Below are 12,094 nucleotides of genomic sequence, written 5' to 3'. Positions count from 1 at the left end.
GATGTAATGATATCCACCTTGCAAAAGCGTTCCAATATGCGGGTCTATCCTTGGTGGGACCTTCGATTTCCTTTTGGATAGGGTCGCATCTTGGGTGTGACAAGTTGGTATCAGAGCCTCGACCGACCCTAGGAGCCCCCTTGATTGATCGTGTTGTTTGGCCGTTGTTGAGTCTAGAAAAAAACTGTTTTCGGGGTCTAGTTATATCGGAGAGTAGGAATTCTTTTTACTCCTCTGCCCCTTTGTCGCTCTGGTGAGGAATCTTGACGTAGGTGTTTTGAACTACTCCTCTTCCCGTTCAAATTTTTTCTTTAGGATCACATGGTTAGTTTTCATTCGTTGGTCCTCAGCTCTTTTCATCCGGTGCATTTCTCGTCAAGTCGACTCGAGCCTCTTCATCTTTGAGTTCAATCCTCAGTATTTTCTTTTCCCACCCGCCCTCCCTTCTTCTTCTCGGAGCCGGAGTCTGTAATCGAGTATCCATCCTACTCGTGCGAAGTCTTTGCTTTCTTTCCTCAATAAGTTCAACCGGTGTTTCCTCTTCAAGATATTCGTCGTTTTTCCCCTTCCAAGTTTCCTTTCTTTTTCCCGCCCTCCCACCCTCTTCTTCCCGGAGTTTGAGTCTCTTTCGACCATCAATTTCATTCGTGCGGAGCCTCTTCAGTCTTTCATCAATTATTTCAACCGGTGATTTCTCGTCTCGTTTGTCATTCTTCATCTCTTTTTCTTTTCCGGTGGTTTCAATTCAAGTTTTTTTTTTCGGGTTGTTCATATTCTTTTTCCTCGGCTCAAGTGTTTTTCCCTGTTCGTTCGCCTCTCGCCATTCAATCTTTCCGGAGTGTCCAAGACATCTCAGGAGATTCATCTGTATTCCAATTAATTTGGGGTTGTCACCTCATTCAAATATTTCAATTGTTCCGGTGCATCAGCTATCTGTTCAACATCCTTTTCCAACGGTGTTATCTCTTTTAGTGGGCCCTAACCCACAGGTCTTTTCCCAGGATCTTACCTGACTCTTCTAATTCCCCCGGAGTTATTCTCAATTCTTTTCAAGTGTGACGTAAGAATGGATTCCATCAGTCACATGCCTTCTTCAAAATCGCTTTCAAATTCATTTCATTGTTGGCTCAACCTCTTCGCTCTTCATTCTACCGGAGTATCTCAGAAATTTTGGTGGTGTGTCCCGTCATCTTTTGAAGATCGAAGAAGAGTTTCTCTTAAATCTTGTCCGTTCTCCCGGAGATTCGGGGTGCTAGCTCGATGTTATCCTATCAAATTGTTTCAAGTCATGCAAATTCTTTTCATCCATCCGGAGCATTTCAGGAGTTGCTTTCTCTCTCGATCATCCGGAGGCCATCTTTTCGGAAGATTTCTTCGTTCCAAGTTTTCAGATCCATTCCCCAATTATTCTATATCCGTGCCCCTTCGGTCGTCTCTATATTCTCCCAGTGCTTCGTTCAAGTATTCTTCAACCAGTTCGCGATCTCTACGTTCTTGTCTCTCTAAATTTCCCTCAAGTGCCTTCGTGCTTTTCTAATTCTTCCCGGTGATTCATTCTCTTTCGTCAGTCATTTCCAAATTCTTCACGGTGGTTCGTTCAAGATTCTTTTTCTTTGATTGCCATATTAATTCATTCGTTCTTTCTAACCCTACCGGTGGTTCATGAAGACCTTCTCAAGTTTGCGATATGTCACTTCTCAATCCTTTTCAAGAAGAATAAGTAGTATGTAAATCCATTACTTGTCATCAATTTAATTTGATGAAGGATAAGCATACAATAAATCTTATTCTTATTTCATCCAAGTAAGTAACCCCTTCCTTCGGAGTTTGTTCTTCATGAATAAATTCTAGTTCCAAGTGTTTTCATCTTTTCTTTTCCAGAGTTCAATTTTCCTCGGCCATCTCGTCGGAACCTCCATCTAAATCACTGCAAGGCTCATCTTATTCTTTCATCCTTCATTCTATCTCATCATCCTTTGTCACCGGAGTTCTTCAGGATTTAATTCATTCTTCAAGAGTTCATCAAGTACCATTCCATCCTCTCAAGTTCGTTCTAATCCTCCCATTTTCTGCCGGAGTCCTGCCTAAATCCTTTCAGTCTTATTCGTTTCTTTTCTCATTCTAACCACTCCGGTTAGAACGAGTGCTTTCATAGTCTATCTGATTCCGTGAGCTTTTGATTCTTGTCAGTCTCGTCGCTCCTCTCTTCTTCTCGAGGCTCTTGATTCTTTACTTCTTCTCTTGAGTTCTTGTTTCACCTCATCCCTTTTCCCTTCTGTCTCAGTCCTAAGATCTCGGGACGAGATATCTTGTTAGTGGAGGAGTGTTGTAACGCCCCGGATTCGATGCGCCAGATGTCTGCCAGTTATTCGCCGTCGTTGCCATGTCATTTGCTTGCGTGTTGCATTTTTCCATGTCATCATCTACATTTCATATCATGTCATCATGTGCATTTCATTTTGCATACATGTTCTCCTCATGCATCCGAGCATTTTCCCCGTTGTCCGTTTTGCAATCCGGCGCTCCTATCTCACCCGGCGTCCCCTTCTTGTCTCTTTTTGTGTGCGGGTGTTAAACTTTCTCGGAATGGCCCGAGGTTTGCCAAGCGGCCTTGGTATAGCACCGGTAGACCGCCTGTCAAGTTTCGTGCCATTTGGAGGTCGTTCGATACTCCAACGGTTAACCGGGTAACCGCAAAGGCCTCTTTTGTTGCAGCCCAACACCCCTTACAAAGTGGCCCAAAACCAAGAAAACTCTCCTCCATGATATCGGTCGTTCGATCACGATCGCGTGGCCGAAAACTGCTCCTCATTTGGACTCTCCTAGCTCCCTCTACCTATATAAACGTCCTCCCCGTCCATTTTCGCGGAGCAAACCCTAGTCCTCTTCCTCCCGCCGCCACCGGACGCGTCCGCCCGCGCCGGACACGTCCGCGCCGGCCGCCGCAGCCACTTCCCTTGCGCCACGTGTCCTCTGCCGCCGTCCCAGCGCCTCCGGCCCGCGGAGCCCATCCGGGGCCCGCGCGGGCCCAGATCCGCCGCCGCCGGCCCGACCGCGCCCCCGCGCACCCGCGCCGGGCCCGTCCCCGCCGCCGCCTCCGGCCGCCCAGCCGCCGCCGCCTCCGGCCGCCTCGCCGCCGTCCGGCCCCGCGCTCGGTGCCGCCCCGGCCGCCCCACCAGGGCCGCCCCGGCAGCGCGTCCGCGCCCCGCGGTCGCCCGCCTCCGCTGCGCCCGGCGACCGGCGCCGCCGCGCCGCCCTGCGCCCGGCCCTGCCGCGCCTCGCCAGCCCCGCCCCTCCGCGGCCTGGCCACGCCTCGCCGGCCCCGCGCCGCCGCCCTGCCGCCCCGTGCCGGCGTCCCGTCCGTGCCGCCCGGCCGGAGCTGCCGCGCCTCCGGCGACCTCGCCGCCGCCGGCAGCCGCCCCGTCCAAGATCCGGCCGGGTGGGATGAGATCCACCCGGTCCCGAACCAAACGTGCCCCGAGCGCCTGGTTCCCTCCGTCTCGGGTCCTCCCCGTCCACTTTGTCCCCGAGGTGAAATTTTGCCAAAGTCCCGAATCTGCTACATAATCATGTCATGTTCATCGCATTGTATCTCTGCATCCGTAGCTTTGTTTTGTGCATGTAATATGTAAAATTGTTCGTCTCGACGAGTACTTCATTTCATTCCATTGCATCATTTTCATTTGAGCTCATCTTGATGCCCGAAATGCTGTTGGAAGAGTGCATGTTGATGTTAATCTGCTGAAACTGTTATAACTTGCTCATTTATCATTTTTGCCATGATTGATGTGTGCATCCTATGAGGTTGATGTCTACATGTATGTTGATCTATGCCATGCCATCTTTCCAGGGGTGTATGCCATATATTTTTGTGAGTTGTGTACTGAGTGTATCAAGCTTGCTAAGTAGGGTAGTTGCTGTTGCTGTTTTCCTGACAGATTATGTTATATTTTGTTGCTATGTTAACATGCTTCTACTAATCATTCTATGCATAATCTGGAGATGTTTTATAAACATGTTTTGATCTACATGTCTTGCTCTATCCATTCATGCCCTTGGTTGCAATTATAGCCTGTTGTAGCTTGTTGTAATCTTGCTCCAAAGTTGCTTGATAATGTTGCTGTCAGCCTGTTTACATTAAGTTCAGTTGTTTCCATGTGTTTTCCTAGTGATCCATGAATCCTATGACCTTGCTCTTTCCATGCTTAGCTTCATAAACATGTCTTATTACTGTTGGTTGCCTTGCCATGCCATGTATTGCTCTGTGGTGAGTGGTTCAAGCTCACCAACATGCCTACTTATTGTTGTTCCTGCCATGTATGAATCTGTAATATAACTTGCCATGTTTACATGGGTTCCATCATATTTTCTGTGCCCTTTTGGCTCATGATCAGTAAGGGTCTTTTGATCTATGAAATTATTAGAATCATGCCATGTCTTTGTTTGCCATGATAAGTTCCTGTAACATGTTGTTTGCTTGCTCTAAACATTGCAACCTGATGTTATTTCTGATAAAGTCTGAAACTGTTATTAATTGTAATCTTACCATGTGTGTTTGAGCATGTTCTAGTTATTTTTGGAGATAGCTCAGTGTTCATGTTTTGTTATGCTTTTCCTGTACTTCATGCCCATGCCTTTTGTTCTTATGTTGGGATGCTGTAGCATATTGTTTTGATGCTTGTAAGATGCCTAGTTGCTGTTATGGACAGATTGTTGTTATGACTTGTATAGAGTGCATGTATTGAACCGTTGCTCCGTTTTGAGTGTGCTCTATATGAAACTTGCTTGTTTTTGCATGTAGCTTTATATTATCATGTTGCATCCTTATTTTGAGGTGTTTGCTTGATGGTTGTATGCATTTTGCACCAATGCCATGTTTAACTTGTTTTGCTCATATCTTCTAGGTCGTAGCTCCGAATCTAATGAACTTTATATGTAACTTGACTAGAATTTCGTGTAGATCATCTTGGTGCATCTTAACTTGCTGTTTAACAACTTGAACATAATGTTTATTCAGTTCTGGACCAATTTCGAAATTTGCATATGAGGACTTACCGGAATTGTTATATGTTGTTCCCGGCCTCATTTAAACTTGCCTTGATGTTTTGTTCTTGTTTGCATCATCTCTTGCCATGAGTAGCTTCATGTAGCCTTGTCATGCATCATGCTTGTTGTGCATCATGTCTTGTTCATGTGTGGTGTGTTTACCTATGTTGTGTGCTTCTTCTTATTAGTTCCTGTTTCATTGCGATAGTGAGGATTCATTCGTCTACGGTTGGTTCAGCTTCATCCATTCATCTTCTTCATGGACTCGTTCTTCTTCCTTGCGGGATTTCAGGCAAGATGACCGCTACCCTGGATCTCACTACTATCATTGCTATGCTAGTTTGCTTCGTTCTATCGCTATGCTGCGTTACCTATCATTTGTTCTTCAAGCCTCCCAAATTGCCATGAACCTCTAACCTTTGACACCATTCCTAGCAAACCGTTGTTTGGCTATGTTACCGCTTTTGCTCAGCCCCTCTTATAGCGTTGCTAGTTGCAGGTGAAGTTGAAGATTTCTCCATGGTGGACAGGGTTATGTTGGGATATCACAATATCTCTTATATTATTAATGCATCTATATACTTGGTAAAGGGTGGAAGGCTCGGCCTTATGCCTGGTGTTTTGTTCCACTCTTGCCGCCCTAGTTTCCGTCATACCGGTGTTATGTTCCTGGATTTTGCGTTCCTTACGCGGTCGGGTGATTTATGAGACCCCCCTGACAGTTCGCTTTGAATAAAACTTGTCTAGCAAGGCCCAACCTTGGTTTTACCATTTGCCTCACCACCACCTACTTTTCCCTTGGGAGTAATTAACCCAAGGGTCATCTTTATTATAGCCCCCCCCCCCCGGGCCAATGCTTGTCTAAGTGTTGGTCCAAACTAGGGCACCGTGCGGGACCATTCCTTGGCAACTTGGATTCGTCGGTAACTGTACGCTTAGCTTATCCGGTGTTGCCCTGAGAACGAGATATGTGCAGCTCCTATCGGGATTGTCGGCGCATCGGGCGGCTTTGCTGGTCTTGTTTTACCATTGTCGAAATGTCTTGTAAACCGGGATTCCGAGACTGATCGGGTCTTCCTGGGAGAAGGTCTATTCCTTCGTTGATCGCGAGAGCTTGTCATGGGATAAGTTGGGACACCCCTGCAGGGTATAAACTTTCGAGAGCCGTGCGCGCGGTTATGTGGCAGATGGGAATTTGTTAATGTCCGGTTGTAGATAACTTGACACCAGATCCGAATTAAAAACGCATCAACCGTGTGTGTAGCCGTGATGGTCTCTTCTCGGCGGAGTCCGGGAAGTGAACACGGTTTCTGGGTTATGTTTGACGTAAGTAGGTGTTCAGGATCACCTCTTGATCATTGCTAGATTCACGATCGTTCCTTTGTTTCTCTTCTCGCTCTCATTTGCGTATGTTAGCCACCATATCATGCTTAGTCGCTGCTGCAACCTCACCACTTTACCCCTTCCTTTCCCATTGAGCTTTGCTAGTCTTGATACCCATAGTAATGGGATTGCTGAGTCCTCGTGGCTCACAGATTACTACAACAATAGTTACAAGTACAGGTTTATGCGATGATCCTGACGCGAGCGCGATGTTGCTTGTTTTGGAGTTTCTTCTTCTGCTTCTTCGATCAGGGGATAGGTTCCAGGTCGGCAGCCTGGGCTAGCAGGGTGGATATTGTTTGAGTTTCTGTTTATGATTCATCCGTAGTCATATGTTGTTCTTGTATGTTGTGTTGTGTATTCATGTGACATTGTATGTATTATATGTATCCCTATCTATTTTGTAATGTTGATGTAATGATATCCACCTTGCAAAAACGTTCCAATATGCGGGTCTATCCTTGGTGGGACCTTCGAGTTCCTTTTGGATAGGGTCGCATATTGGACGTGACATCACATCATCAGGACCGTCACCACGCTGTCGTGCTGAGAGAACTCTCCCTCGACCCTCTGCTGGATCAAGAGTTCGAGGGACGTCATCGAGCTAAACATGTGCTAAACTCGGATGTGCCGTACGTTCGGTGCTAGATCGGTTGGATCGTGAAGACGTTCGACTACATCAACCGCGTTAACATAACGCTTCCGCTTTCGGTCTACGAGGGTACGTGGACACACTCTCCATCTCTCGTTGCTATGTATCTCCTAGATAGATATTGCGTGATCGTAGGTAAGTTTTTTGAAATTGTATGCTACGTTCCCCAACATTATGTGATAATTATAAAAAATATGTTTCTAAAACTTCTTGGAAAAAAATTAGAGGACGCTGATACAATTCAAACCCTGAAAAAAATATAAAATATTTTCCTGTTCATTGAAATGATTGCATAAATTAGAAAAAATGCCAAAAATTGAGATATCTGACTCTTTATGAAACGGGAAGCAGAGTCAGATATCTCAATTTTTGGTATTTTGTCGAATTTATTCAATCATTTTGATAAACATGAAAATATTTTATATTTTTTTAGAGTTTGAATTGTTTCATTGTCTGCTCATTTTTTGCCCAGAAGTTTTACAAAGATATTTTTTATAATTATCACATAAATCTCAATTATTCCAGTCTTATTTTAATAAATTTTAGAAACATCTCATACATCTACCACATATTTCATCGTTTCAAAAGATTTTAGAAATATTCACAAAAATTTCCAAATTTTTTTTGTCATATTTCAACAAATTAATTTCACAAAAATTTATAGATATCGCTCATATTCACACAAATTCTTGCGCAAATAGCTCTTGAATCTCAAAGCATGTTCGGTGGCACAATTCAATCTACTATGTAGTGGTTGCGCTACAAGCAGATTATTTTTTGAAACAAGGCAATAGACTTGTCATTTTCATTCATTAAGAAGAGTATTGTCTGGTTAATTGGTGGAATACGGATACAAACCAACACATATGGCATGGGCACCACTGGCCAACCTAGCCACTGATATGGAATCCGAAGCTGCAAAGAAGCAAGACATCCGCCGAGGAGCCGCAAGCGTCATCATCATCATCGGTTGCCTCGAACGGGCGACTCCCATTTCACCATAGAGCTCAATCATCGAAGCCAACCCTTAAACAACCACAAAAGCCACGACAGCACATGCCAACGGATGGCCACACGCACAAGCAACTGATAGCTCTGAGTTTGATGATGAGATCGCAAGGGAAATATGCAGGACTTGCACTGACCATGCCCTCCATAAACGATGATACATGATTTTCTCACAATTGCCGTCACATAAGTGTCATAACCATTGTCAGAAAAAGTTTTCGTTCAGGCCAATAATGTCACGGATGTGTCTTTGTATTGCATCCGCGCAAGGTCCAACGTGATGTCGGGGTTGACTTTAGGCAGCCGGCTGGCCGAAGCAGCAGGCCACGGGCACGAACCGGAGTTGTCGGCCCGGGCAGGCAGGACCTGTCCGGCTAGCCATCTTGGGACTACCCGGGGGTCATCCCCCGACAAAACTGAGAATGTAACTGAATGTACAATGCTCATCACAAAAGTGACCTATCTTCCACTAAATCCCAAATTTAGCATCATGGCTTAAATATTCCCACACTACCCGATCATGCGCTTTCATCGTGTCCAATTCAGCTCACATACCTGGTCTTCCCACACCCTCTTTCACTTCATGAAATGTTTCTAGTCATACGTCGTGATTATATTATCTATGCTAAGGCGTCCAAGAACGAAGGCCGATTGCTCCTCAAAAATTATCTCACACAAGATTAATTTGAGTCTTTTAGCCTGAACCTTGGACACAATTTTCAGCACCACATTACATAAGCTAATTGGGCAAAATTGGGATACACATTGTACCTTGACCTTTTGGCAAAGTCATGGAAACACCAACATCTTCCTATTTATGCCAGCCAATGATATGCTAGTACTCCCTCCGTCCCAAAATTCTTGTCTTAGATTTGTCTAAATACGGATGTACTCCCTCCGTCCCAAAATTCTTGTCTTAGAAATGTCTAGATACAGATGTATCTCTTGTCTTGATTCATTCGTATCTAGACAAATCTAAGACAAGAATTATGGGACGGAGGGAGTATAAGTCACACTTTAGTATTAGATACATCCCTATCTAGATAAATCTAAGACAAGAATTTTGGGACGGAGGGAGTAGTAGATAACAGAAAATAGAAACGTTCAAATTTCTATACAATACACTTAAAACATTACTCCTTCCATCCAGTATTACAAAATGGCAGAACCAACAAATTCAATATACCACTTCACGTCAATATAAACATATAACTTACTTCACTATACAAACATTACTTGATCCATTGAATCATTTTGAAGCATGATAACACAAACCTCACTTCATTACACAACAACTTAGTTTGTCATGTTACTACACGATTACGGCCTATAGTCCAGCATGGACCAGAAGACCTTCACTTGAAGCTTGGCAGTACCAAAAGAGATCTCCTTTTTCTCTTCACCACGGTGTCGTGGTGTGAATTCAACTTTCCATTGTCTAGTAGCAGCACCACCACCACCAGGGACTGCAAAGCCAAGTGTGAGCATACCATTCAGACGGAGGGTCATGACACGCCGCCGCAGCATGATAACTGCACGGTCTTCACAAGACACCACACCATCTTCGTCGCTATTATAAATCACAATCCTAGGCTCGATGCCCTCGATGCCAGCCATGATCTTTCCACAGAAACATCCCTCAAGTAACTTCATCTCGAATGTACCCTCGATAGCGTTAAGAAGAGTTGCATACCTCACGTCCACAATACTAAACCAGCTCTCAAGAGTTATATGTCCAACAACAACCTTTTCGTCTCTAGGTAGAACTCGTCCATCAATCATAAGCAAACCCTTGCTGATTTGCTCGCCTAGAGGCTCTACCCCAAGCTTGATTTTAAGATTCATCTCCAGATATATGAAATCAAGTAATACCAGACCTCGACCTGGGCCAGTTAATATCAAAGTTTCATCCTGTGAAAAGCAATAGCTCAAAAGATTAGATTATGAAAATCCAAATACCAATAAAGCCTTCAATGGAATATGCAACAGAGTTACAAACTAAATAAAATCAAGAGGCACATAAGCAGTGATTTTGAAGCAAAGACGTACGTACCCTTGACTTGATAGGTTGGCAATTGTCCCTGGTGTGGTTAAAGAGGTACATGCACTTGTGGTCGATGCTGTCTCTAGCGATGATAGTGCCATACACATCGATTGGGAAGCCTTTATCCGAGGAGACTATCTTGACAGTAAGTATGTTTGCAGTGTCTTGGAGTTTCAAACCATTTACACACCTCTTGGTGTATCGCATTGGAGGGATAGGCGCTGCGATGGAAAAACAAAAACATAAGCTAGTTGTGAGGGGCAAAAAGAATTATGTAAAGCATAAAATGCACCGCAACAGCACGACAAGGATACAATTCAGATTTCCTATTCATATTCATACTGCAAGAAATTCAGTTTTCAAATCATGTTTGCCTCTCGACACAGCAAACTATTCTTGTTTCACTTAAACAGTACAAATCAAATCACTCAACAACAATAGCATACATAGTTGATGCAAACAAGACGAGACAGATAAATAACAAGACGTGGAAAGAATGAAACATTTTCTGTTAAATTTACAATTAATCAGGCTTTGAGTCAGCAAGCATGACAAGAAAGGGTATGCAAAAAGAGAAGAGTTGCACTGGATGCAAATCTTTTTGGGTCTATAGAAAGGAATCTATCTACTCTTATTACTCCCTCCGATCCAAATTAATTGACACAGCCTGTATAGAACATTGTATAGAGGTTGTATAGATACCGCGTCAATTAATTTGGATCGGATGGAGTAGTATATTCATTTTAAACATTGAGCCAATAAATGAGCAGTAATCAACAACACATCATGTGCAATTGTTCTGAATTGTGAAATATGGGACTGAACATTGTGCAATTGTTGTAAACATAACTAGATATGCAAGGGAGATTCCACCAACGAGGCTAGCAATCGTGAAAACAACTTGAAAGAAACATACATAAATACATACGCACACGATTGGAAATGTATGCCTTTGAAATAGAATCAGGTCGGGATCTAGGTTTTCATGGCGGACTTACACTCGGTGTTGATGTCGAAGACGCCGAAGTCGTTGAAGGAGTAGCGGGTGTAGACCTTGCGCTTCGTCTTGGGGTCGTACTCCAGGATGGATGCCATGACCTGCTTGTGATCTAGTCCTCGCCGCCGTCTCTCCTCCGCCTTCCGCGCCTTCTCCTCTTCCTGCCGCGCCTTCTCCTCTTCCTTCCGCCGGGTCATCTCCAACGCCCGAGCTCGCATGGCTAGATCACTCGCCTCATCGTAGAAGAAAGGCTCCACGAAGCAGAAGTCATCCTCCTCCACGCAAGCCATGACGATCCCTGTCGCCGCCGCCGCCGCCGCCGCCGTCGCCGATGAAGCTAACCCTAAGTCGAGGCCTGCCCGACTCCACGCCCTCCTCCTTTTTATTTCCTATCGCTCTGCTAAATCCTTTAGGCTAGGCCAAGGCCCAACTGGCCTGCTTCTTTGGATGGGCCCATTTAGCAGAGGAAGATAGCCGCTGCGACAGCTGACAACCAATTTTGTAGGAATGTTCAAGAACCTAGAGCCAGGTTTTGGGAAGGTTACCAAGATAGGTATTTTTATATTCTGTTTGTACTGGTTTTGGTTACCGTTCTTTTTTAATTTTATTTTATTTTACTTAAAAATGTTATTTGTCGCTTTATTAATTCACAAATAAAATTAGCTAACATTTTAAAATTATAGGAAAAATTCAAAATTTGGAAATTTATAAAATTCGTGCAAATAAATTCCGTTCATGATATTTTTGAATTCAATACTAATGTAAAAATTGGTGAACATTTTATATTTGCAAAAAAATTAAAATTAGTGAGCATTTTCTAGATTTGTGAAAATAATTCAAATTTTGAAAATTATTCAATTCAAGGCTAATTTTCAAATCAACGAATATTTTATTAATTCAAAACTACTTTCATTTTTCTTAATATTTTAAATTTTTACAAAACAATCATGACCATTTTTTTAAT

At 43.9% G+C, this 12,094-nt stretch overlaps 1 protein-coding gene across 1 annotated transcript; it reads right to left on the bottom strand.

Annotated features, from left to right (window-relative positions):
- Window positions 1–9,181: 9,181 nt before the first annotated feature.
- LOC123084717 (uncharacterized) lies at window positions 9,182–11,485 on the bottom strand. The gene is made up of 3 exons (XM_044506214.1): window positions 11,132–11,485; window positions 10,143–10,354; window positions 9,182–10,000 (listed from the first exon to the last, which is right to left on the bottom strand). The coding sequence occupies exons 1-3, from the start codon at window positions 11,418–11,420 to the stop codon at window positions 9,410–9,412; spliced, it is 1,092 nt and encodes a 363-aa protein (XP_044362149.1). The 5' UTR covers window positions 11,421–11,485; the 3' UTR covers window positions 9,182–9,409.
- Between the last annotated feature and the right edge of the window lie 609 nt (window positions 11,486–12,094).

This window comes from Triticum aestivum, chromosome 1B (genome assembly GCF_018294505.1).
Source record: "Triticum aestivum cultivar Chinese Spring chromosome 1B, IWGSC CS RefSeq v2.1, whole genome shotgun sequence".
Taxonomy (NCBI): domain Eukaryota; kingdom Viridiplantae; phylum Streptophyta; class Magnoliopsida; order Poales; family Poaceae; genus Triticum; species Triticum aestivum.
This window is presented reverse-complemented; position numbering and strand designations above follow the sequence as displayed.

Bases quoted from the DNA above. Each gene is read 5' to 3' on its own strand.
- LOC123084717 (XM_044506214.1), bottom strand. From the start codon at position 11,420: ATGGCTTGCGTGGAGGAGGATGACTTCTGCTTCGTGGAGCCTTTCTTC. The intron at 10,355-11,131 runs GTAAGTCCGCCA...TTTCCATCGCAG, and splicing joins CTTCGACATCAACACCGAGT to CGCCTATCCCTCCAATGCGA. The intron at 10,001-10,142 runs GTACGTACGTCT...TGCTTTTCACAG, and splicing joins GCCAACCTATCAAGTCAAGG to GATGAAACTTTGATATTAAC.